Genomic DNA, 26,086 nt, shown 5'->3' with positions numbered 1-26,086 from the left:
AAAAAGATTTTCAGGCAAAGGACGTGTTTTGCTTTTTATTTAATATGTTTATGTTTTGTGTAAATGCTGGTGAATGTCCTGCACTAAACAAAGCATTGTTAAGCTAGAATGCAGTTTTTAATAAAGTCTTTTGTTTTGGATGCACATAAGGATCTTGCAGGTCGATATTCTACACAATGATAGATCGTAGGATCTGAATTTCTTAAAAGCAACCTGTATGTGTGTGTATTTACTTAAGATGATGAAATTCTGACTTGGGAGCACAGACACACATTTAGTGTTGTATTTCATTTCTTATTTCCTTATCTTTTTTATTCTTTATTATTATTCTTTATTTTGCTATATATTTGCTTTATTGTTTCTTCATGTCTATCTTGTTATTATATTCTATTTTACTTTTCTTAATGTTGTGTTCTACATTCTGTTGGATGCTGCATTTGTATTGTCTTCACAAGTAGATAGGTTTGCAGTGGTCTCATTCTCAAGGTTCATAATAACGTCACAAGACAATGGTGTGAAGCAGTATTTTGTATGTTGGAATAATAACAATGTATTTCTAGACAGATGAAGTTAGACGGAGATAGACGGAGATAGACGGAGATAGAGTGAACTCTAGACAGAGTTCTAGGCAGAGTTAGAATGGGCATCTGAACGCAACTATGTTTTCTCCCTACAATAAACTTTGTTCATTTTATTCTAACATCACTTTGTCTCCTGCCTGCTGTTCTTCACCTCTGATATCCAAGTCTGCAGGATAGTTAGATCTATCGGTTCTGGCATATGAACAAGATTGTACAACACATATCATTTTGAACCAATAACAAGATGGTAGCATCTATCAAATCTATCAACAAGAAACATGTCTCACATCTTATCAAATTCAAGGTGAAACAAAACTCATAATGTACAGCATCTCTAGATTTTGTTTCCACTTAAGACTGCAGAAATGACATCAGGTCAGCCTATATTGTTCATAGTTCTTTACTTTGATGAAGCTTTAACACGTTTTCAGAAATTATACTAAGGGGTCATGCTGGAAGCTTTAATGAACAGTTAAGTTCTGTCTTCATTTACTCAACCTAGAGTTGTTCCATATATGTATACATTTCTTTGTTCTGAATGCTTGTAACCAAACAGTTCTTGGCCACCATTGCCTACCAAAGTAGGAAGACAGAGTTCATTTTTGGGTGAACTGTTCCTTCAATGGCCAATTCCAGTGTAAAGATGTTACATTTTGAGTCAAAACGTACTGTTTTGTTTTGTTTTGGAAAACACCTTTATGGATGCCGTTATGGATGCGCCAATTCACTTACATGACTATTGACAAATATGCTTTAAAAACAAACAAGAAATGCTTATAAAAAACTATAATAGAGACTTCTCATTGAAAACGACCAAATATTGACATCTGATTCATATTCGTGGTGCCTTGTACTGTACGTAACGTCTTGGTTACTTATGTAACCTCAGTTCCCTGACGGAGGGAACGAGACGTTGTGTCGAGAACAACAGATGGGGACACAACGTCGAGAGACCGACAGAAAGGGAACGTCTTGGTTACGTATGTAACCTCAGTTCCCTGATGGAGGGAACGAGACGTTTTGTCCCCATCTGTCGTTCTTGACACACCGTCGAGAGACCGACAGAAAGGAAACGTACATTATATTACATTTGCTTCATGCATCTGCATTAGTAGATAGCAGTAGTTTTAAAGTTCAGGGTAAAGTATTATCTGTCGTCTTAATGATAACACAGTAAGCTGTGATTGGCTGTTCGGCTCGTGTGAGCGTGTATATTGAAGCACACTTGACAGAGGTGAAGAGTACAAAGGCCAGACCGGTAGAGGAAAACAACTGTTTATGTGGAAGGATCAAATTCGGTTTGATGGATGCTTGCTAAGTATGTCGTCCTTTTGTTTTATTTCATAATTTTATCGGCTTCAATGGTGTAATGAATATTGACAAATGAAGGCATTTCTATTTCCTAACCACTCTGTACTGTAATGTTTTTACGACTGTTCTATTTTAAGTTTTGTACACATTATGGTATTTGTTATGGGAACCTCAAACAGATTTCTATTTTAGATTTATAGTAAGTGATTGAACAATTAATAGCAAACTAACCTACTCTGGATCATAACTGAGGGGATTATCACGGGGGAAAGTGCAAAAACACAGTTTTCTGCTCATCTCTGCATACAAATATTACTTTTTTGTAGGCCTAGCATGTCAGGACCCCACCTGCTGAAAAAAGGCAAAGAACACAGAAAAATGGACGTGCACAGAGATTTCACCGTCGCCTCGCCTGCTGAGTTTGTCACTCGGTTTGGAGGAAACCGGGTTATTGACAAGGTCAGGTCTGCATGTGTGTTCGCGTCTGAAAAGACTTTAAAGGCATGTCTGTCACTTTAAAACTGAATATCCTCTATTATGTCAGGTGCTGATTGCTAATAATGGGATCGCTGCCGTTAAATGCATGCGGTCCATTCGCCGCTGGTCCTATGAGATGTTTCGCAATGAGAGAACCATTCGCTTCGTGGTGATGGTCACACCTGAAGACTTGAAAGCCAATGCAGGTTGTTAAAAAAAACAAGCGTAGTTATGGTTCACCCCAAAATTATTCATCCATGCATATTTATTATTTGAAATTTTCTTCTCTTGAATGGACATTTTTTACATCAAATTTTATTCAATTGGTCCACAGAATATATTAAAATGGCTGATCATTACGTGCCAGTTCCTGGGGGTCCAAATAACAACAACTACGCAAATGTTGAGATGATCATAGATATTGCCAAAAGGATTCCAGTGCAGGTAGTTGCTTTCAAACATCTGTTTCTGTGTCAGAAACTATCCTCGTCTCTCATGTCTGATAATGTTTTTGCTTTAAGGCGGTATGGGCTGGATGGGGCCACGCTTCAGAAAATCCCAAATTACCAGAGCTCCTTCATAAAGCAGGGATATCTTTCTTAGGTATCTCTTCTTTTCTAGAATAAACTATATAGATGTTCCTAATCAAATTGTACCACATTAAGACTAATGACTTGTGTTTTTCAGGGCCCTCGAGTAAGGCCATGTGGGCATTAGGAGATAAGGTTGCATCCTCCATTGTAGCTCAGAGCGCACACATCCCAATCTTGCCTTGGAGTGGAACAGGTGAGATGTCTTATTCTTATATTCTTATTCTTTTTACATACAGTATATCTGACCTGTTGCTTAAGCTCACGTTGTAAAGTGTGTCTGTAGTTTCTTTGTTTTAAAATGATGCCAGCAATGCCATGATCATGGGCACGCAGTGATCAAATGTATAGCTTGAATGCACGGCAAGGCATTTATAAAGATCAAATTTATTTTCAATCTCTCTTTCTCTCTGTCTTTGTTAGGTCTGAGAGTTGAATGGGCAGAGGAAGATCAGAAACTTGGTCATGTGATCAGTGTTCCTCCTGAACTTTATGTCCAAGGCTGTGTTAAAGATGTGGATGAAGGATTAGCGGTACTTTTCAATACAAACTTGGCTCACCTCACTTAGATTTACTAATGGTGGAGTAGCAGTTATGAAGTTTTGAGCTTCGAGTGCTTCACCAAGAATCTTGAATTCCAAGACTAATAGTTTAGCCAATTGGAATGCACTTGGCAAAATAGTAAACGTTAATTTTCCCTTTATACGAGACAACCCCACGTGCCAAAGGAGAAACAGAAGGGGCATTTCTCAATTATTGGGCGTACTCAAATGGCATATGCGTTTTTCAACCATCCAATGGGAGAAAGGATTTGGGAATCGGCCACTTGATTTTTACAAATCAATAAAGATGGCATGAAAACAAAATGGAAAAATCATATTATTATGGAATACTGCAGTGTTTTTATAAGTGACTTTAATAGTTTTTTAATTCATGTGCCCTCATAATCCTTAATTGAAACGTTGACCGGCTTCCCCCTTGAAACGACTTCTCATCACATCCGGTCAGGAGGAATGATGCAAGGGCAGAGCTTTCTTCACGGGTGGGTGCCGATGTTAAGTCCGGTAGGGAATAATCCACCACGATTAACTGCAAACTTGCATTCAAATCTGCCTCTATTTTGTTAGCAGCGCCCATCTTCCATCGATACAATAAGTTCTCAATGTGGGAAATGAAGTCCCACCCCAAAATTTCCTCTTATTTCAGAAGCCGTAAAATATGGACGTAGTGTCCGTGACGTCACCCGTAGATTTGTGAAGATTAAAAATTAAGCCTTTAGTAGGTGGAGCCGTTCGTCGCCATCTTGGCATCACGTCATCACTCGTCACTCCCGGATAATCGAAAATGGGCAAAGAGGCTGAGAGCTGACGTGTCTGGTTCCTGAAACAAACCAGGTCCGACAAGCTCGAGGTATTGATGGTTGACATTTAAACGTTCAAAGCGGTTTACAGCTTACTTTTGAGGTACATTAACAGAAACTAAACAAAATGTTTGTTACTTCCTTTTTATACCGACTTCAAAGAGATTTTGAAGTCTGAAAACCGCTAATGATTGAGAATCACCCCCTTTTGTTTCCGCAAAGACCCCAATCTATCCCAAAGGGGTTGTGTAATTGTAAAATTCGTCATTTGAACTCTTCCTCTGACAAAAACTTGGCCCTATGCGACACAGGCTTATTGTTGCAAGCCGCAAAAGCAAATGTTATGTTTTCAGAGTGCAGAGAAGATAGGCTACCCCGTGGTCATCAAAGCATCGGAAGGAGGGGGAGGAAAAGGCATTAGAAAAGTCGACAGTTCAGAAGACTTTCCTGGCTTCTTCAGACAGGTGAAACTCCTTGTGCCTTGTTAAATTAACTGTATCAGTTGAAAGGTTCTGCCCCTGAAGTTTCTTGAACGATCAGATTTTTGTGTTTGACTGCAGGTGCAGGCTGAGGTGCCGGGTTCCCCCATTTTCATCATGCAGCTGGCCCAGCACGCCCGCCACCTCGAGGTGCAGATCTTAGCCGACCAGTACGGTAATGCCATCTCTCTGTTCGGCAGAGACTGCTCCATCCAGCGACGCCATCAGAAGATCATAGAGGAAGCTCCTGCCACCATCGCCTCCACCAACACTTTTGAGCAAATGGAGCGGGTGAGCATATGATCAATTAAAAATGTATGTATCTGAAACAGCCTTTATTTAACTGCTTATCACATGAAAAACTCTTTAATTGTAGTAGTACGTGTGGTCACATAAGTTAAAGAAAAAGCATGTCAACATGCACATTTGGGCATTGACTTCATAAAGAAACCTTAAGTCTCACTGGTGCTTTGTGTGTCAGTATGCAGTGCGTCTGGCTAAAATGGTGGGCTATGTGAGCGCTGGTACGGTGGAGTATCTGTTCTCCGAGGACGGAAGTTTCCACTTCCTGGAGCTGAATCCACGGCTGCAGGTAGAACATCCCTGCACTGAGATGATCGCTGACGTCAACTTACCCGCTGCTCAGCTTCAGGTAAAACAAAGTTATAGTTTAGTAGACCTGTTATAACTTCTTTTGTATTTATAGTTTATTTAAATGTTTATTTATAATTGTTGAATGTTCTTCAAGTCATATATGTTTGTACTCTCTCTGTGTAGATAGCCATGGGCATCCCACTTTATAGAATTAAGGATGTACGTGTTTTGTATGGTGAAGGTCCTTGGGGGGACACGCCCATCAACTTTGACTCCCCGGAGTGCATTCCCTGTCCACGCGGGCACGTCATCGCTGCACGCATCACCAGTGAGAACCCAGATGAGGTGAGAAATGATTAAACGATGAAATTGTATCAATCATTTATATTTGGACAAAAGTTGCTCCATTGTTTGTTTTTATTTTTGTTTTTTAAACCGATGATATATAATGTACCATGGCATGCAACAGCATTTCCAAAATTGCCGTAGTTTTTGAATACTACAATCAGTTAATACTAAGTTTGTTTGTCTATTCTGTTTTCATTTGAAAGGGTTTTAAGCCGAGTTCAGGCACGGTTCAGGAGCTGAATTTCCGCAGCAGTAAGAATGTGTGGGGATACTTCAGTGTGGGAGCGACGGGAGGCCTGCATGAGTTCGCAGACTCTCAGTTTGGACATTGTTTCTCATGGGGTGAGAACAGAGAAGAGGCCATCTCGTAAGTCCATTGAGATCGACACACTAGCTTCATGGCTTTTCATTCTTGTTTTCCTCTCGTCTCATTATTGGATCCTTTTTTATTATTATTCTTGGTGGTGATGTCTTGCAGGAACATGGTGGTGGCCATGAAAGAGTTGTCTATAAGGGGAGACTTTCGAACCACTGTGGAGTATCTCATTAAACTCCTGGAGACCGAGAGTTTTCGGAATAATGACATCGATACTAGCTGGCTGGACCAACTCATTGCAGAAAAAGTACAGGTGGGGCACAGTCGTCCGGTGTTAGTAGTGCCAGAGCAGAGATTGTAGAGATTGATAATACGTGTTTGTACCTTGCCTGTAATTCACTTTGAAAAAAGCGCTGACCAAATGTAAATGCAGTGCGACCTAAGATTTAATGTTGTGTACATGCATGTTCTCCAGGCTGAGCGGCCGGACACCACGCTAGGTGTAGTCTGTGGAGCTCTACATGTCGCTGATGCTAGTTTCAGAGAGAGCATGTCTGAGTTTCTGCATTCACTGGAGAGGTATTGTCACTTCTCATTACCAGAAACCATTAAAGAAGCTCTCTACTGTTATAGCATTTTGTGTTTTAATGCATCTGTGACTGTTTTAGGGGTCAGGTGTTGCCGGCTGTGAGTCTGGTCAACACAGTGAATGTTGATCTAATCTACGACGGAGTCAAATACTCCCTCAAGGTATTGTAACATCTTTTTCCCTAAAGGCCTTTTTTACCTTTCTACTTATGGCACACATAGACTGTATATATATATTAATATGTTTGATTGTGTGTGTGTGCTGTAGGTGGCCCGCCAGTCACCCACCACATACGTCATCATCATGAACGCGTCAGATATTGAGGTGGACGTCCACAGGCTCAGTGACGGTGGTCTCCTTCTGTCATATGGTGGAAGCAGTTACACAACCTACATGAAGGAGGAGATAGACAGGTTAGAGGAGTTTTTGTGTGCGTGTTTTTAATTCTATTGGGGGTGCACAGCATTAGCAAACATCCTCAGGGTGGATCTGTTGTATTAACAGTTTTTGCTCTTCTGTCTTGTGATGTATAGCTACCGCGTCACAGTGGGAAACAAAACGTGTGTGTTTGAGAAGGAGAGAGACCCCACGGTGCTCAGGTCGCCCTCTGCTGGCAAGCTGTTGCAGTACGTGGTTTCTGACGGTTCTCATGTTTTGGCAGGGCAGCCTTACACAGAGATTGAGGTGAAATGGTTTTATTCGTTTGTAGATAAATATGAATTGAGAAGCAAACTTTACATTTGTTTTTGTTTTGACAGGTTATGAAGATGGTGATGACACTGCATGTGAAGCAGTCTGGTTGTGTTCACTTTATAAAGAGACCTGGAACAGTGTTGGAACCCGGATGTGTGGTGGCCCGCATGGACCTGGATGACCCCAGCTGTATTCTGCAGGTGGTTTAGCGAAACTTTGATTCCATTGTTTTGTCTTTGTGCAACAATGTGTGATGTGAATCATAAAGCTTTATTCTTCTTTCTCAGGTGAAGCCGAACACAGAAGCATTACCTTCCCAGGAGCCTCTGCCTATTATAGGAGAGAAGCTTCACCAGGTGTTCCACAGTGTTCTGGAGAATCTGGTGAAGATTATGGATGGGTACTGTCTACCAGAGCCATACTTCAGTGATAAAGTGAGAACACTAAACCAAACATGAATCTTAAAACAGTACGGTAACAGATTAAAGTCTGGCACAACAGGATGCCTTATGTAGACGTAACCGTTCCTATCTCTGTACAGCTGAAGAAGTGGGTCGACACGCTGATGATGTCCCTCAGGGATCCGTCGCTGCCTCTTCTTGAACTCCAGGAGATCATGACCAGTGTGGGAGGCCGCATACCCATCACTGTAGAGAAGTCAATCCGAAAGGTCATGGCACAGTACGCCAGTAACATTACTTCTGTGCTTTGTCAGTTCCCCAGCCAAAGGGTGAGTGATGAAATAAATCGTCACTGTGTTTTTGACACCTTGGATGTCCAGATTCATTGTTTTTCATGAAATGGGAAACAATGTTCTTTTAAAATAAGTAAATACTGATTTTTCAAAGTTGAACAGCATGTTTTTTTATTGGGTATTGGATAAAGCGTGAGGGCTGTGTATTGGCAATTGTCTCCCGATACGATACATATCACGATAGATGGGACACGATACAACATATTGCTATATATTTCGATACGATACACATTTGCAAAATATTGCAATGCTTTAAATAGAAAATGTAAAATGAAGAAATATCCCTTACCTCTGCAAAGTGGCCATGATGTGCGATGCATGGACCTTTAGGTCAGAGGTTTGGGTTCTCAAACTGTGGATTGCACCCTTCAAGTGGGTAGCACAGGGGATAAGGCAGGTCACGCAAGTCACTTGGCACTTATGGTGCATAACAGTTAAAACAATGAACACGGGGCAGTATAAAACCCCTGGGACATCCGTGCTTAGCAATATAAAAATATAAACAAATAAATAATAAAATGACAAAAGCACAATTGCAAAAATGAATCTAATAATATAATATAATATATATATATACATATTAATACAAGCTAATAAAAAACTTAGACTGAAATAAAACTGAAAGCAACTGTTACTACAACTATATGTGACCCTGGATCACAAACAGTCTTAAGTAGCAAGGGAATATTTTTAAAGTCAAAAATACAATGTATGGGTCAAAATTATCGATTTTTCTTTTATGCCAAGAATCATTAGGATATTAAGTAAAGATCATGTTCCATGAAGATATTTTTAATTCCATATGCTAAATATATCAAAACCTTATTTTTGTGAGTGGATGGCCAGTAACAGTGCCTCTTATTAACAACTTCACAGGCAATTTTCTCAATATTTTGATTATTTTGCACCCTCAGATTCCAGAGTTTTAAACGGTTATATCTCCGCCAGATATGTTCATATCCTAATAACCTATACATCAATAGAAAGCTTAATTATTCAGCTTTCAAATTATGTAAAAATCTAAATTTCTAAAAATTTACACATTAGACTGGTTGTCCAGGGTCACAAATTTGCTCCGTTTGATTCATTGTTATTGCAGAAAAATACCTAAGCTTTAGTCCATTTAATTCAGTAATTTTGATCATTTTATCAATATTTTCCTCCAGATAGCAAATATCTTGGACAGCCACGCAGCCACACTCCAGAGAAAAGGTGATCGTGAGGTTTTCTTCATGAACACTCAAAGTATCGTTCAGTTAGTGCAGAGGTGAGATTTGACAGATGTTGGACCTTAAAGAGCTCAGGCAGATTTTACCAGACAAAACATAAGACTTGTCGACCAGAATATGACCAGTCATTATGTCCCTGTTTGTTGTTCAGGTACCGCAGTGGCATTAGAGGTTATATGAAATCTGTAGTGCTGGATCTGCTGAAACGTTACCTGCAGGTGGAGATGCAATTTCAGCAAGGTAAATAATTACAGAGCAACAAAGATGATATCTGCATTTTATTGGTTTTAAATATCAGCTCTAATGTAATAATACAAATCTACCAACATGCTTTTCGTAAAAAAAAAGATTTGTAAATATAAAAAGTTCTCTTTCCCATCAGCACACTATGATAAATGTGTGATCAACCTCAGAGAGAAATATAAGCCTGATATGACTCCAGTATTGGAGTGCATCTTCTCCCACTCTCAGGTGTCCAAGAAGAATATTCTAGTCATCATGCTCATAGTAAGATCCTTAACAATTCTTTGTTGTATAGTGTGTTATGCCTTTGGCATTTGATCTGAAAACTGGAAGTATGTCTGGAGTGTTAATGACAGGTGTGACATTATTCAGGACCAGTTGTGTGGACGGGACCCGACTCTTGCTGACGAGCTCATGGTGATTCTGAATGAGCTCACACAACTCAATAAAATGGATAACTCGAAAGTGGCTCTCCGGGCAAGACAGGTATGAACTGAACCTTTGACCTTTTACGTGTAGATTTTATGAATAGAGTATTATTCTACTCATGCTTTTTTGACTGCGAATGATATAGCATAAATGCATACATTTATTAGCAGTAAATTGTAAATGGATGACAAAATTTGCAGTATGGACCAGGTTGCACTATAGTACAAATGTGCATAAAATTGAAACTAAAATAAGTATTAAAATAAGATGCATACAGAATGAATCCAGTGTGACTATTAAATACATTTTTAACATATTGTTTGGTTCAACTGTCAATCTGAGATTGAATAAAAATTGTCTAACTAAATAAAGATTCGCTTAATAGGAAAAAATAAAATGTATTGTTTTAAGATATAAATTCATTAATTTATTATGTATTTAAAAATGCATTTTATTACTTTTGTTTTATTTTTTTATTCTCAGGTGTTGATCGCCTCTCATTTACCCTCATATGAACTGCGACATAACCAGGTGGAATCCATCTTTTTATCAGCTATTGATATGTATGGACATCAGTTCTGTCCCGAGAACCTCAAGGTAGAGCATCCTGTTATTTTCTTCAGTTGTTCTGAACGTTTACCTGCTTTAAAATATAACAATCACAAATCCTCTCCTTGAAGAAACTAATCCTATCTGAGACCTCCATCTTTGATGTCTTGCCCAGCTTCTTCTATCACATCAACCGGGTGGTTTGCATGGCTGCCTTAGAGGTCAGTAGAGCTCAAAAATTTACCCAGCTGCTCAGTGGTGTGGTGTATGATCAGGACGTCATGTCAAGTGTGCGTAATTCCTCAGGTGTACGTCCGAAGGGGCTACATCGCTTACGAGCTGAACAGCCTACAGCATCATCAGCTACAGGATGGGACGTGCGCAGTGGACTTCCAGTTCATGTTACCATCATCCCACCCAAACAGGTAAAGCACTTTCTATCTAATAAAGTGGATCTTTCTATTTTGAACAATGCTTACACGTGTGGGTGGTTGTAGTTGGCAGACAGATTTAAATTAATGAAAGGTTCCAATTGCAAGATGGTGTCTTAAACAATGCTCATAGAAATAATTTAGGCGAGCCCAAATCAGATTATTCAGAGCGATTTTTCTCTGAAATGAAGTTTTTTATTTAATAGAACAACTGGTGATGCTGGTTCTTGCACACCTAGAAGCAGCTGATTATGGATAGGTATCATCACCATTATGTTTAAAATATGAAGGCACTCATTGTCGTATACTTAAAGGGATAGAATTATATCATGAAATACTCACCCTCAAGTTGTTCCAAACCTACTGTATATACATTTCTTTGTTCGGTTGAACACACTGAAAGATATTTGGGAGAATGTTAGCAACCAGCAGTTCTGGGGCGCCATTGACTTACATAGTAGAAAATAATTTGTAGCATTTTTTTTGTTCTGTGGAACACCAAAGGTGATATTTTAAAGAATTTTGGTGAAGAAACAGTTCTGGTGCACCTATGATTACCACATCATTTTTTACTATTATGGTAGTCAATGGTGCCCCAGAAATCTCAGTTCCTAACATTTTTTCAAATATCATTTGTGTTTATCAGAGCAAAGAAATTTATACAGCTTTATACAGCTTGAGGCTGAGTAAATGATGACAGAATTTTCTATTTCTGGTTGAACCATCCCTTTAAAAACGTACAACCTTGTACTACATTTTTGCACGTAGGCTTCTATTTTTATTGTTTTTATACTTCTCTCCTGAAAGAGACACTACCGTCACACCGAGCCAACCCAAGTCCAAACCCACGTAATACCTTATCTGTTTCTTAGCATCCCTCTTATGTGTTCCATAACAGAGTGATGAAAACACTAGCTATCCCACATTGCTAACTCCCCCCTTGGGCTGAATGCCTGGTTTGGGTTTCTTGTACTAAGCTGTAGTGTCAGTTGGTTGGAATGGAGTACAGCACAAGAGATTTCACAGCATCACATTGACCCCAGATTTCAGTTACTGATTAACTTGCTTTGCGTATTAAAAAGAAAAATATGTGACTGTTGCATTTTAAGATTTTAAGATTCAACAATGAAGTATTTTATCCAGTTTTACTTATCTGTTCTTCATAAGCTTAAAATAAATGTTCTTGTTATTTTTAAAAAGCCTGTGATAGAGCAAATATGTTCCACTTGCAGCCCTCTATGGCATTGATGTTCCCTGGTGGCACTGGTCTCTTTCAGTAGGAGATTGCCCCCCGTCACACAGGAAAAATTGTTTAGGAGTGATTTGGGAATATGACCAGTAGTTCAAGCCAGTCACCTTTCTATCTCTTTTTAACCCTCGTCAACCTTAATTCACTGATTGACTATTTTATTTGAATAAATAACAGACGTTTCAATAGTTCTTAGGGTTTAGGTAAATTATTTGGATATTTAGATATTTGGACTCTCTCCAAATTTACCAGGCAGAGAACCATGGCTACATTAATGATATCTAGAAATAAATCTAAAGTTTAATCACAACTGACAGTATTAGAAATGTATTTCACATTACCGGGTTTGTGATTTCCTCCATCAAAATGTATTTAACCGCCAGCGCACTTGAATGCTTTACTTGGAATGTACTGAAGAGCATCGTACAAGACTGACTGGAGCAGCTTGCATGTAAAACAGCGACTCAATGTTCGAAACGCAGCTCACCGACATACAGTATAAGTTACTAAAATGAACAAACAGTACACACACAAACATGTTTGCATTGAATGAGTGCCCTTACCTTCACAAGTACAGGCTTACCAATATCCCTATTGAATATGTATGCTGGTTTGTGTTCAAAAAGCGACTAGCGACAAATCTAGCTACTTTCTGAATCTTTGGCAACTTGGCGAAACATTCTGCTTCACTTCTACTGCACGGCGATAGCGAATTTTTGCTTTCCCAGTGCATCACCGCCTCTAGGGCTTTTCATACTGCACTTAACCCTGGGTTATCTTCATTCAAAACCCTGATTTTAACCCCGGGTAAACGAACCTACCACACACTATTTTCATTCATTCAGTTTGACTCTGCAGTATATGCAATCATGACTGTTGACACCGCAAATATGCAAATAAGAATGTTAACCCAGGGTTTAGTGATATACAGTGTTAAACATCAGGTTACAAATAGTCAGGGTTATCTCTTTACCCCTGGTCAATTATAAGCAGTATGAAACGTGAAACAGATATCCCAGGATTCTGTTTGCCTGGGGTCTAGAATAACCAGGGGTAGGTTATTAGGAAAAGCCCTATTCTGTGTCTACTCTGTTCAGTGAACGGATGCGAGAAGTAGGACATTCAGTTCAGACCGCACTGATGCATGAATGAAATATGCATGTGCAAACAGTGTTTCCAAGAACTTATCACTTATTGACCTTGTTTGATTTTTTTTATTAAATACGCGATGACTGTATGGACGCATAAACATGTACACAGACGGAATTTAGCTGTTGAAAGTGACTGCTGGTGTGTAGTTTTAAGTGGTCTAGTTCACTCACTATTACATCGTTTTTTTTTTCTGCCAACAGAAATAGAAAATAAGTAATTAAGAACTTATATATTTTGCATTTGGGTGTATTGTTTTAATATAATAATGTAAATGACAGCTCATAAAGTAGAGATATGAAGCAGACCTGAAGGGCTTAGCTTGTCAGATACTATGTGATGACATCACTGATATGCAAACTAGCGTGTAACCTCATCTGCCTTACTGTGTTGGGCTTTTAACAATAAAACGTATTTAAAAAGATCAACTTGTTGAAAGGTTTCATCACTAGAGGATTTAAAATAAAGTTGAAATGACATGTAGACATAAAAATTTACAGCATTTGCATTTTTATTGAAATGAACTATAGACAAAAATCCACTCCACCTCTCTTAAGCAGTAGATTCCTCACTACAGTTCTCTTTATTTCATTCACTGGGCTTTGTAAAGTAGTCTTTGAAACACTACAAATACATTGAATTAAAATTTGTTCCGTTCTCTTAGCCAATTATTTAATAGCCTATGTTGTCTTTACAATATCATACTTATCATTTGTTTTACACAGCTTAAAAGTGTCTTTATACAAAATATATATACACGCACCTAAATGATTATTAGGAACACCTGTTCAATTTCTCATTTAAGTAATTATGGTGGTGGTGTAATGGTGTGGGGGATGTTTTCTTGGCACACTTTAGGCCCCTTAGTCCCGATTGGGCATCGTTTAAATGCCACGGCCTACCTGAGCATTGATTTCTGACCATGTCCATCCCTTTATGACCACCATGAACCCATCCTCTGATGGCTACTTCCAGCAGGATAATGCACCATGTCACAAAGCTCGAATCATTTCAAATTGGTTTCTTGAACATGACAATGAGTTCACTGCACTAAAATGGCCCCCACAGTCACCAGATCTAAACCCAATAGAGCATCTTTGGGATGTGGTGGAACGGGAGCTTCGTGCATCCCACAAATCTCCATCAACTGCAAGATGCTATCCTATCAATATGGGCCAAGATTTCTAAAGAATGCTTTCATCACCTTGTTGAATCAATGCCACGTAGAATTAAGGCAGTTCTGAAGGCGAAAGGGGGTCAAACACAGTATTAGTATGGTGTTCCTAATAATCCTTTAGGTGAGTGTAGATGAGCATGTGTTTTAGGAAGGCGGTCCCCACAAAAGATTCATCATATTTAGGGGTTCCCTTACATCGCAAATTTTGAAAACCTGTATTATTTTCATGTTTTGCTCTGAAATGTCACAACACAGAAGTAAAACGAATTGTGAATGCCGGTTCATGTTGACTTGAAGAGCAGTTTATAGTTCATCTAAAATCTAATTGTTTTTTCTTCCTACCTAAAATATGTTAAGCTACAAGTCACAGCAGTTTGGTTTATCACACAACATCACATTCCTGTTTTTTTCTTTATAACAGTTTATTATCGATCTTGTCTTTGGATGCTTTAACATAATTATTTTACAGTTATATTGGCTTATTAATCACTTCTCATTTGGTTTGTTTTCCATTGTTCTTTTAGCCTAACGGTAACAGTTGACTACTAAGATAATGTACTTACGTAATCATGCTAGAAAGAGATCCAAAACAGGACCTCACAGACCCATGCTAACATTCACCTGCTCTTATTTCAGAGGGAGCAGTCCTACTTTGAACAGGTAGAGTACAGTCCTCGCTGCCAAGCAGTCAGCTGTGTGTACAGTACCGCATATGTGTGCAGCTGTGCATGCCCAATGCATCCATTTAATAATTGAAATACGAAATGCAACCTTTAAAGAAATGGTTAAATAAAAATTCTGTTATAATTTATTTACCCTCGCGTCGTTTAAAACCTGTTTATGACTTTTTCCTTCTGTGGTACAAAAAGAAGATATTTTGTGAAATGTATCCGTGGTTTTGTGTCCATATAATGGAAGTCAGAGGGGGCCAGTGTTTGTTTGGTTTGGTTTCCAGAAGCAAGAAAGTCATACAGGTTTGGAAAGACATGATGATAACTAAATGATGTAAGAATGTCCCTTTAAACTTTAAAGGGAACATCATTGAAATTTGGATTTCATTTCTCAGATAATTTAACAAAGCTAATTTGAGACATTTAAAAGCTCACCATTGCCTAAAAATGTGATTACAATCAATTCATAATTCCCAAAACAGCAAAATTTATGTTTGTATCATGCTTGCCTGTCAGACTTTAAAATGACTGTATTTGTTCAGACAGGGAATGTAAACGCGGGATATTTGTCAGTTCTAGTACTTTTAATGTCAGCACAACAATATTATTGATGGACTCTTAGTGTACTTAATTGATACCCATAATTATCTCTGTTTGTATGCTTAATGTTTCACTCACAAACGCACACACGTGTGTTTATCCTCTCCTCTCAGAGTTTCTGTTCCTGTAAGCGGTTCAGGGGAGTCAATGCGTCGACAAGGCAGTGAGCTCTTCCTGGAGGGGGCGCTGTCGCCCCCATGTCAGAGAATGGGAGCAATGGTTGCCTTTAATAGTTTTGACCATTTCAAAAGGTAGAGTCCCTATTTCTTATGATAATAAAAATATTTGCATTAATGAAGGGTCATATTTAGGGAATATATGAGGGTCTGATATTGTAAAATTTGATTTGTGTTGTAGGTGTTTTGATGAAGTGATTTTCTGCTTTGCTGATCCACCGTGCGAGAGTTCTCTGTTTTCAGAGACTTTTTCCAGCTTCTCTGATGAGGATAGCTGTAAGGTGAGAAATAGAGAAAACGCTTTGAACCAAACATTCTTTATATTAAAATCATTAAATTCCTTTTTTATCATCGTCAACAACGTGAAGAAACGTTATCTGGCCCAAACTTAAGCTCCGGTAGACCTTTACAAAGAATTAATGACTGTTGAGTTTGATTTAATTTGATTTAATAGGATGAACACACAATACAATATTGATAAATTAATTTGAATCTAAATTGAATCTAAAATAAATTCTTACATTATAACACAGACCGGAGATTAACTAATAAACAAAAAACATATATTATATCTAATACATTTAAAAATAAACCTTTGAATTATGTTTTAATCCTTTTTTAGATTAATTCACAAATCATATTTTATGCGTTGCAGTTTAGATCTTGTATCTCTCTGTTTCAGAACATGAAGGAAAACCCCATACACATCATTAATGTGTCAATCAAACAAGCTGACACTGAAGATGATGACGCTCTTGTTTCAGCGTTTACAACCTTTGCTCAGTCTAAAGTAAGATATCGAAACACAATGCTGCTGCACTTTTACCTGCGTGTAGTGTTTAGTAACTTTGTTCTCTTTGTCCTTCAGAAAAATCTGCTGCATGAGTATGGAATCAGAAGAATCACGTTTTTAATTGCACAAAAGGTGAATGCAAATATAGACAATTGTGTATAGCCTTTTTGAAAAAAATAGAAAGTCAGAGATTTAAATTAAATTGTTTCATTTTTCCACTCAGCGAGAGTTCCCGAAGTACTTTACCTTCAGGGCCAGAGATGAAGTGAGTGATGCTTTTGATATTTGAAACATAAATTCTAACTTGTTATTTGTTGGAAGAGAAACACTGCCATTTTTCTGTTCTCTCTAGTTCCAAGAGGACAGAATCTATCGTAATCTGGAGCCGGCTCTGGCGTTCCAGCTTGAGCTCAACCGCATGCGTAATTTCGACCTGACGGCCGTGCCCTGCGCCAACCACAGAATGCAGTTGTACCTGGGTGCTGCCCGTGTGGAGGAGGGGGCCGAGGTCACAGACTATCGTTTCTTCATCAGAGCCATCATCCGGCACTCTGACCTCATCACCAAGGTAACCAGCATCCCTGAAAGACAATTTGAAACATTATGTCACGTTTAGATAGATCTTACATTTATGCTTTTATCCAAATCGAGGGTGAGATGTGCTAAACAATGTTTTAACAATTGCTAGAGACCAAACCGAATAAAAGATGATTTTTAATCCATTAAACACTTTTAACTTTTTCTTGGTAGGAGGCGTCATTCGAATACCTTCAGAATGAAGGAGAGAGGTTGTTGCTAGAGGCGATGGATGAGCTAGAGGTGGCTTTTAGTAACCCACTCACTCGTACCGACTGCAACCACATCTTCCTTAACTTTGTGCCCACAGTTAACATGGACCCCTCTAAGGCTAGTTCCCCGAAAAAACACAATAAACCTGTTCATCTGATTCTTGATTATATTAAATCTGTATATTCTGCATGCTGCTCACGGGGTATCTTCTCTCACCCTGTAGATAGAAGAGTCTGTCCGTTCCATGGTCATGCGGTACGGCAGTCGTCTGTGGAAGCTGCGTGTGCTCCAGGCTGAACTGAAGATCAACATCCGCCTCACCACCACCGGCGACGCCATTCCCGTCCGCCTCTTCCTCACTAATGAATCCGGATACTATCTTGACATCAGCCTGTACAAGGAGGTCACTGACTCCACTACTGGACAGGTACCATGTCAAGTCGAGTCCACTTTATGTATAAAGCCCTTTTTACAATTTTCATTGTTATATAGTACATGAAACATATTTACTATAAGCAAAACATTTAAGTTATAAAAGCAAAAACGAAAAAGGTGAAAACACAGAAAACAGACACACACACCGATTCAAACACACTGAACACTCCACAAACAATATGCACACTCACCAACACACAGACACCCACACAAACGAGCACAGACACACGCACACACACACACACACACACACACAGTGTCTATCACTGAGAAGCACATATTTAAGATAAAGGAGGGAGAAGCACAGGTAAAATATATATACTATAAATTCCTATGAGGGATATTCATTTTAAGTAAAAATTCTAAAGCAGCACCCCGGCTACTACTGCACCCCTGTGACTACTGACTCATATCAAGGAGGTTTAGGAATTATGTCCTAGTCATGGGGGGCAAACATATTTTCTCTCACAACTAGCTGCCTCCTGATGGTAGCTTGCTAGCATTTTCATTGTATAAATCACAGTTAGTTTCTTAGCTACTGTGTTTGTTTACATGTAAACATGTATGTATGTATCCTTGTTCTGAAGATCATGTTTCAGTCATACGGAGACAAACAAGGTCCACTGCATGGCATGCTCATCAACACGCCGTATGTCACTAAAGATCTGCTCCAGGCCAAACGCTTTCAGGCTCAGACCCTAGGCACCACATACGTCTATGACTTCCCTGAGATGTTCAGACAGGTGAGGCGACTTAAGTTACTTACTCGCACGGATGCTTTAATACTTTGAGAGCAGTTCATGAATTTGTTCGACTCGTTATGTTTTCTGCCATTAGGCTTTGTTTAAGCTTTGGGGACCAGGAGACAGTTACCCACAAGATGTGTTGATGTGTAATGAGCTGGTCCTGGATTCTCAAGGCAGTCTCGTGCAGATGAACAGACTGCCTGGAGACAATGAGGTGCGAAGAACCATCAATGATTATCTATAGAGTATAGGAAAGTTACCGCATTAAACCGTCCTGTTTCCGTCCTCTCTTGACAGGTTGGAATGGTGGCCTTCCGAATGAAGATGAAGACTCCAGAATACCCAGAAGGCCGTGACATCATTGTTATCTGTAACGATATCACTCATATGATTGGCTCATTCGGACCGCAGGAGGATCAGCTGTTTTTAGAGGCATCTCAACTGGCCAGAGCGGAAGGCATTCCACGAATCTACATTTCAGCCAATAGCGGAGCTCGAATCGGTCTGGCGGAGGAGATCCGCCAAATGTTTCAGGTGGCGTGGATTGACCCCGATGACCCCTATAAGGTGAACCAGTGCTCCTAGATGGAAATCCAACAACTGCACTGTATATAAATAAAAGTTCTGTCTTCGTTTACTCAGCCTCGAGTTGTTCTAAATCTGTATACATTTCTTTGTTCTGATGAACACAGAAAAAGATATTTGGAAGAATGCTTGTTATCAAACAGTATGGTAGTCTAAGGTGCCCCAGAACTGTTTGCTTTTCTACATCATTGCTTTTCTTTTGTGTTCAGCAGAACAAAGAAATCTAAAAAAGAAAATGTTCCTTCTATGATAGTCAAATGTGGCCAAGAGTTGTTTGGTTACAAGCATTCTTTTAAATATATTTCACTGTGTTTATCAGAACAAAGACATTTATACTGATTTGGAGCAACTCGTTGGTAAGTAAATAAAGACAGAATTTTCATTTTTGGGTAAACTGTTCCTTTAAGTATGCTTTTACTAGCTAAGGTCTGACTCTATTGTTTTTATCTTACAGGGCTTTAAGTACCTGTATCTGACCCCGCATGATTACACTCGCATCAGCTCGTCCAACTCTGTCCATTGTCGCCATGTGGAGGAGAATGGAGAGTCAAGGTCAGCAAATGATGGACAAGATATGTCTATTAAAGCTGGTCTACTGGAAAAAACTTGGCCCACATACCTAACTTCAGCTTCTAGTATTTTTAAATGAACGCTCCTTTTGTGAATATCTCAGGTACATCATCACAGACATCATTGGGAAAGAAGAGGGGCTCGGCGTGGAGAATCTGAGGGGTTCAGGCACCATAGCTGGAGAAACCTCTCAGGCCTATAAGGAGGTCATCACAATCAGCATGGTGAGATCTGAAATCGGAATATGATATTTTCAGACAGTTATGTGTGTTAAAGGTCCAGTTTGTGGAATTAATTGTCATCTAGCGGTGAGGTTAGGAATTGCAGCCAATGACTCAGTACATCGCTCACCCCTCCCTTTTGAAGCACTACTGTGGCTGACACAGGACTAGGTTGTCATTTTGGTTCTTTAAGAAAGCATATAACGTATTTACAAAACGTGCTCTGTAGATCAGTTTGTCCGTTTATGCCTCCTGTAGAAACAAGGCGACCCGTGGTATATGAAGATAGAAATAGCTCATTCTATGTTAATAAAAACATAATGCTTCTTTATTTAAAGTCTTTATACAGCTCTGAAGACCTACAGTAGTAATGTATATAATATTGCATTTCTGTCAGATACTCCATAATATCACACATTGCACCTTTAAATTCCGTAAGTGATTTGCTTAATGCCACATTTAAAAATGATGTAGCATCTTAGAGATCGATGAAGTAGGTGTCTTTAGAAATTACAAATATATAGCAGAAAATAATCTGACTGAAATTGAAAGTTGCCCACAGTTTGGCATGGATTTTTGCGAAAAATAACTTGAAAATGGTCAGATGTTTTGGTGTTGCCCCTAGTGGCATACAGTAGAAAAGACATATAACAGTTTAAAACTATTTATGTTATTGATATGCAGACTATTTTATCTTTGGTTTGGATACTTCACAGTAGACAATGTGGTGTTTTTTCGGCTTTACTGTGCGTTCAGACTGCCAGTGACTCTGCGAGGTCGTTAGAAGGCGTTCCTAACTTTGTTTGTTCTAGTAACATTTATAAACAAACCCTGCAGTAACTGAAGAGAGAAGGATGACGTGAGCTTCGCTGCTTTACTCCTATTGGTAGTCCCTTTCGAAAGTCGCTCATCACATCGCTAGACACGCCCACTTCCTGTCACCAACGGTCACTGTCTCTGGTGTTGCCCGGAAGTTACCAGCTCTTCATTGAAATTAATGAAATGATGTCGCTTTTACGCTGGATGTCGCTGGCGGTCTGAGCGGGTGTTATATCACGGCTTATTTGTAAAAAACACAACAAATTTTTTTGAAAAAGTATATAAAAAAAGGCCCTCCCCTAAACCGTCAATGGCACGAGAGTAGTTTGCAGTGAAATTTAGAAGTGAGATTGAACAAATTCAAGCAAATTAGTTGTGTCATAAAATAGTTACGAATTCCTCAAATAAAATAGTTACGAATTTATGATTCATGATGTGTATGTTTCTCTAGGTGACATGTCGTGCTATAGGAATAGGGGCATATCTGTTGCGTCTTGGACAGAGAGTGATTCAAGTGGAAAATTCCCACATCATCTTGACCGGGGCAGGAGCATTAAACAAGGTGTGCAATTTCAACCTGTTTTCCATTTCACACCTGATGTTACACCTCACACAGCAGCATGTTCTTGTGTACTTAATTTCTTTTTTTTTGTATGGATAGACAGGTCTTGGGTCATAAGATTTGCTGATATATTTATTTGGATGTATTTTGCAGGTGCTGGGTCGTGAGGTTTATACCTCCAATAACCAGCTGGGAGGAGTGCAGATCATGCACAATAATGGAGTGACACACACAACCGTGCCAGATGATTTTGAAGGGGTGCTTACAATCCTACAGTGGCTCTCATATATGCCAAAGGTTTGCTTTTATAGATTATAGTTTTAGACTAATCTTAAAAGGGATAGTTCAACCAAAAATTAAATATATTTTTTGCCCTCATGTGGTTCAAAACATGTACAGTATATGACTTTTTCTTCTGTTAAAACGCATAAGAAGATATTTTGAGAAATACAGTGGAAGTCAATGGAGGGCAGGGTTTTTTGGTTACCAACATTCTTCAAAATATCTTCTTGTGTTCTGCTAAAAAAGAAAGTCATACCGGTTTGGAATGACACGAGGATGAGTAAATAATAAAATCATTTTTAGTTTTGGTCGAACTATCCCGTTATGTTCTAAATTCATGCTATAATTACATTTTCACACCATGAATTAAAGCAACAATATGCAACATTTTTCACACCAAGATGAAGTTCAGTTTACCTTAAGGTTGCACTGATATTTGCTTTTATCATTTAGGACAATCAAAGTCCAGTCCCAATAATGCCTTCGATTGATCCAGTAGAAAGAGAGATCGATTTCGTTCCCACCAAAGCCCCTTACGACCCCCGCTGGCTCCTTTGTGGACGACCTCATCCCAGTGAGAAACAAGTTATGCATAAACTCTGTCTGCGTGAGTTGAAAAATGCACGCTCGGGTTTCTTCACCTGACCTTGTGTTGTTTGTGTCGATAGCTGTGAAGGGAACATGGCAGAGTGGATTTTTCGATCACGGTTCTTTTATGGAGGTGATGGCCACCTGGGCTCAAACTGTGGTCGTGGGGCGAGCGAGGTGAGTAAAGCAAACACTGAGTGAAGATGTTTGGTTCGTTGTGTCAAATCAAATCCTAAACCAGTGCTGTGCGGTTATGTCATTTTGAAGAGAGGGACACTTAAGACACCTTTATTCTTCCATAGACTTGGTGGGATTCCTCTTGGGGTCATCGCCGTGGAGACCCGTACCGTTGAAGTTGCGATTCCCGCAGACCCGGCTAACTTGGATTCAGAGGCAAAGGTAGGTTTGTGTATACCTTTGAAGCCTAAAGATCCTTTGGATTCAATATTCGAAACATTTTTCTCCATTAGCTGGTGCAGCAGGCTGGTCAAGTGTGGTTTCCAGACTCGGCATATAAAACTGCTCAGATTATTGAGGATTTCAACAGGGAGAAACTTCCACTAATGGTGTTTGCTAACTGGAGAGGCTTCTCTGGAGGAATGAAGGGTACGTTGTTTTTATCTTAATAGATTCATTAACATCGACATATTTTATCTTCTTCAAGGTTCTTTAAGAAGTGTTTTCTTTGTATGTCAGACATGTATGACCAGGTACTGAAGTTTGGTGCTTATATCGTGGATGCGCTGCTAGAGTTTAGTCAGCCTGTTCTGGTGTACATCCCTCCCCATGCCGAGCTGAGAGGAGGATCATGGGTCGTGATCGACCCCACTATTAACCAGCAACACATGGAGCTTTACGCGGACAGAGAGAGCAGGTATCTACACACTACTGTTCGATTCTACAATTTATCCCTCACCAGCTTTCTTATTTGATCTTTATTGTCCTATCAAGAGGGGGAGTTCTGGAGGCTGAAGGCACTGTGGAGATTAAATTCAGAAAGAAAGATCTGCTGAAGAGCATGGGAAGGATCGATGCTGTGTATTCCAGCCTAGCCGAGCAGCTTGGTAAATTTTGCAATCTCAAAAAAAAAGAACTTCAAACTATTTTACCCTCATTACAACTGCATATGACTTTCCCACTTCCATGGGACGGAGTGGAAATTTTCTACCCCCAAATTGATTTAATTATTTAATGATTCATTTAAATAACTTGATAAAGCATTTACTACATTTATTACAATCTATCCTTAAGAAACTATACTTGCTGACTGGCTAATGCACTTCCTGCTGTTATAGGTAAGCCAGAGTTGTCAGCCCAAGGGCGTAAAGACTTGGAGGCCAAACTGAAGGCCCGAGAGGAGTTCCTTCTTCCTATCTACCACCAGGTGGCAGTTCAATTTGTGGACCTCCATGACACACCAGGGAGAATGCAAGAAAAGGGCGTCATCACGGTAAAAAAAAATCAAATATTTAGTATGTCACTGTCTGGACAGTGTCACCCCTCTATAAAATGAGCTGTGAAATAGGTCATCGCTGAGAATCATGTAACAAACAAGCATGTTTATGGTTTGGTATAGTCATTCAATTAAATGTTTTCAGGACATCGTGAACTGGAAGAATGCGAGGTCATTCTTTTACTGGCGTTTGCGGCGTCTGCTGTTGGAGGAAGTGGTTAAGGGGGAGATCCTGCAGGCCAATAAAGACCAGAGCAATGGGCACATTCAGTCAATGCTGCGCCGCTGGTTCTTGGAAACAGAAGGCACTGTTAAAGTAAGATTTATTTCCCCTCATAGGGGTGTAAATCTATATATGACTCTTTCTTCAGTGGAACACAAAAGAAGATAGTTTGAGAAACGTTTGGTTTTGTGCCCAAACAATAAAAGTCAATTAGAGTGTTTTTTGGTATCAACATTCTTCAAAATATCTTCTTTTGTGTTCTCCAGAAGAAAGAAAGTCAAAGAGGTTTGGAATGACATGACGGTGAATGTTTAAAGATTTTTTTGGGTGAACCATCCCAGACACCTGCAAGTATCTTCATCCCGTGTTGGCAATTGTTTGCTTGTGCGATTTTTCAGGCATACCTGTGGGACAATAACAAAGTGGTGATCGAGTGGCTGGAAAATCATCTCTTGCAGCAGGAAGGAACACATTCTGTCATTAGAGAGAACATCAAGTACTTGAAGAGGGACTACGCTCTCAAACACATCCGCAGGTAATTTGTTTCCATTTGGATGTGATTTTTGGTTACAATGAGCCATGTTAGCATATCTGTATTAGCAGCATGTATAAATGATACATTTAGCACAAATACTAGGTCCATTAAATAAGGTGAACAGATTAGCTGGCATCTTTTAAAACAGGACACTGGAGTATTTATAAAAATGTATTTTCTGACATACCACATTATATGTTTAGCTTAGTTCAGGCCAACCCAGAGGTGACTATGGACTGCATCATCCACATGGCACAGAACATCACTTCATCACAGAGAGCCAAAATCTGCCACCTGCTGACCACCATGGACAACTCCACTACCAGCTGATCTCATCCAAACATAACAAAAAATGTAAACAGAGAAACATTTACTTACACTACACAGGGACAGGACTGAGTTTAGTGTTTACCACATTTTAATATTTTAAATAAGAAAAGTAAAAACCATAAAAACTAGAGATGAAAAAGGGAGAGTTTGGATCAGAGCATTGGCCTCAAAAGCACCACTTCAGGTGTTCAGAGGACATCTAGTGTACTTCACTTATCACAGTGCACACTTGCTGTTTGTGACGTACAGTGGCCACCTTAGGATACACGTTTTCCACATGAGCAAAGTAATATTGCCTTGCACATCTTGCACATACATGCTTACTGCCAATAGAACCAGTATAGTGTTTACCTGTAGCTCATCTATGTGTCATTGATATGAAAATATGCGACAAATGAATGTAAAATCAATCATACTTAATATTATCTTTTAAGGGAATCAACGATATTTAGACAGTTGGCTACACATTGCTTGATGTTTCTCAGGAATATCTGACATAATTAAGCAAAACAAACTAGATTGTTTGTAAAGTAAAGTAGAGTAAAGTTACAGTATTATACCTAAATAGAATCACTGTGCCTTTTCAAATAGGATTGTTTGCATTTGTGTAAATGTCAGTAATTGTTAATAATGTCATTTTTTAAATGATAGAAATGAACAAAGATCAAATTTTATAATGCTTTATGAATTGGTCATGTATTCATTAAGCGTGATGTAGTACTGCCACTGTATGTGTGTTTGTATATTTACATTCTTAATACGAGTGCACATTTCACTTGACTACTGGAAGTATTTCAGTTCATATGAATGCAGCCATATGGGCTGGATATGTGAACTGATATAAGAATAAAGCTCTGGTACTGTACTGGACTGGACACAATAGTCTAAAGAAGTCTTTGTCAGCAGTTTTTAAAAGATGTGTGTGTTCTTATGAGACCAGAAACTAAGCTGGAATACCAGTCAAAGTGTCTTTTTTGTTGGCTGTCTATCAGGATGGTTTTAAATGAAATATAAAGCTATGCATACTTAAATCATATTTTCATCACGTTTTTTTTTCCATTTCATAATTCAGTTTTAAAAATATACGTAGGTTGATTCCTATTTCTACACACTGGTAAATATAGTTGATGTACTGTTTTACTGAATACACAGTTTCATTT

At 39.0% G+C, this 26,086-nt stretch overlaps 1 protein-coding gene across 8 annotated transcripts in view; it reads left to right on the top strand.

Moving 5' to 3' along the window:
• Window positions 1–25,960, top strand: part of acacb (acetyl-CoA carboxylase beta) — a 30,634-nt gene extending 4,674 nt beyond the window's left edge. For 5 of the 8 annotated variants that reach the window (XM_056746012.1, XM_056746010.1, XM_056746011.1 and 2 more), the window contains 53 exons: window positions 2,219–2,351; window positions 2,437–2,575; window positions 2,704–2,813; window positions 2,891–2,972; window positions 3,057–3,155; window positions 3,383–3,492; window positions 4,673–4,783; window positions 4,880–5,089; window positions 5,280–5,450; window positions 5,576–5,737; window positions 5,944–6,107; window positions 6,219–6,369; window positions 6,532–6,635; window positions 6,725–6,806; window positions 6,913–7,058; window positions 7,179–7,329; window positions 7,404–7,538; window positions 7,626–7,772; window positions 7,880–8,068; window positions 9,259–9,359; window positions 9,473–9,561; window positions 9,704–9,828; window positions 9,937–10,050; window positions 10,477–10,590; window positions 10,674–10,763; window positions 10,849–10,967; window positions 11,781–11,822; window positions 15,185–15,208; window positions 15,933–16,070; window positions 16,177–16,276; window positions 16,678–16,785; window positions 16,864–16,920; window positions 17,012–17,053; window positions 17,141–17,356; window positions 17,539–17,694; window positions 17,801–18,004; window positions 18,600–18,755; window positions 18,850–18,972; window positions 19,056–19,325; window positions 19,798–19,895; window positions 20,017–20,137; window positions 21,405–21,515; window positions 21,669–21,812; window positions 22,251–22,371; window positions 22,466–22,562; window positions 22,688–22,784; window positions 22,856–22,991; window positions 23,082–23,259; window positions 23,337–23,449; window positions 23,681–23,835; window positions 23,984–24,154; window positions 24,460–24,596; window positions 24,800–25,960. In XM_056746012.1, the coding sequence (XP_056601990.1) occupies window positions 2,219–2,351; window positions 2,437–2,575; window positions 2,704–2,813; window positions 2,891–2,972; window positions 3,057–3,155; window positions 3,383–3,492; window positions 4,673–4,783; window positions 4,880–5,089; window positions 5,280–5,450; window positions 5,576–5,737; window positions 5,944–6,107; window positions 6,219–6,369; window positions 6,532–6,635; window positions 6,725–6,806; window positions 6,913–7,058; window positions 7,179–7,329; window positions 7,404–7,538; window positions 7,626–7,772; window positions 7,880–8,068; window positions 9,259–9,359; window positions 9,473–9,561; window positions 9,704–9,828; window positions 9,937–10,050; window positions 10,477–10,590; window positions 10,674–10,763; window positions 10,849–10,967; window positions 11,781–11,822; window positions 15,185–15,208; window positions 15,933–16,070; window positions 16,177–16,276; window positions 16,678–16,785; window positions 16,864–16,920; window positions 17,012–17,053; window positions 17,141–17,356; window positions 17,539–17,694; window positions 17,801–18,004; window positions 18,600–18,755; window positions 18,850–18,972; window positions 19,056–19,325; window positions 19,798–19,895; window positions 20,017–20,137; window positions 21,405–21,515; window positions 21,669–21,812; window positions 22,251–22,371; window positions 22,466–22,562; window positions 22,688–22,784; window positions 22,856–22,991; window positions 23,082–23,259; window positions 23,337–23,449; window positions 23,681–23,835; window positions 23,984–24,154; window positions 24,460–24,596; window positions 24,800–24,926 (6,790 nt within the window). In that variant the 3' untranslated portion in view covers window positions 24,927–25,960. Of the gene's footprint in view, window positions 1–2,218; window positions 2,352–2,436; window positions 2,576–2,703; window positions 2,814–2,890; window positions 2,973–3,056; window positions 3,156–3,382; window positions 3,493–4,672; window positions 4,784–4,879; window positions 5,090–5,279; window positions 5,451–5,575; window positions 5,738–5,943; window positions 6,108–6,218; window positions 6,370–6,531; window positions 6,636–6,724; window positions 6,807–6,912; window positions 7,059–7,178; window positions 7,330–7,403; window positions 7,539–7,625; window positions 7,773–7,879; window positions 8,069–9,258; window positions 9,360–9,472; window positions 9,562–9,703; window positions 9,829–9,936; window positions 10,051–10,476; window positions 10,591–10,673; window positions 10,764–10,848; window positions 10,968–11,780; window positions 11,823–15,184; window positions 15,209–15,932; window positions 16,071–16,176; window positions 16,277–16,677; window positions 16,786–16,863; window positions 16,921–17,011; window positions 17,054–17,140; window positions 17,357–17,538; window positions 17,695–17,800; window positions 18,005–18,599; window positions 18,756–18,849; window positions 18,973–19,055; window positions 19,326–19,797; window positions 19,896–20,016; window positions 20,138–21,404; window positions 21,516–21,668; window positions 21,813–22,250; window positions 22,383–22,465; window positions 22,563–22,687; window positions 22,785–22,855; window positions 22,992–23,081; window positions 23,260–23,336; window positions 23,450–23,680; window positions 23,836–23,983; window positions 24,155–24,459; window positions 24,597–24,799 lie in introns of those variants that run through there. The other 3 variants (XM_056746013.1, XM_056746015.1, XR_008906488.1) reach the window with 3 other exon arrangements.
• Window positions 25,961–26,086: the final 126 nt, after the last annotated feature.

This window comes from Triplophysa dalaica, chromosome 4, assembly GCF_015846415.1.
Source record: "Triplophysa dalaica isolate WHDGS20190420 chromosome 4, ASM1584641v1, whole genome shotgun sequence".
Taxonomy (NCBI): domain Eukaryota; kingdom Metazoa; phylum Chordata; class Actinopteri; order Cypriniformes; family Nemacheilidae; genus Triplophysa; species Triplophysa dalaica.
This window is presented reverse-complemented; position numbering and strand designations above follow the sequence as displayed.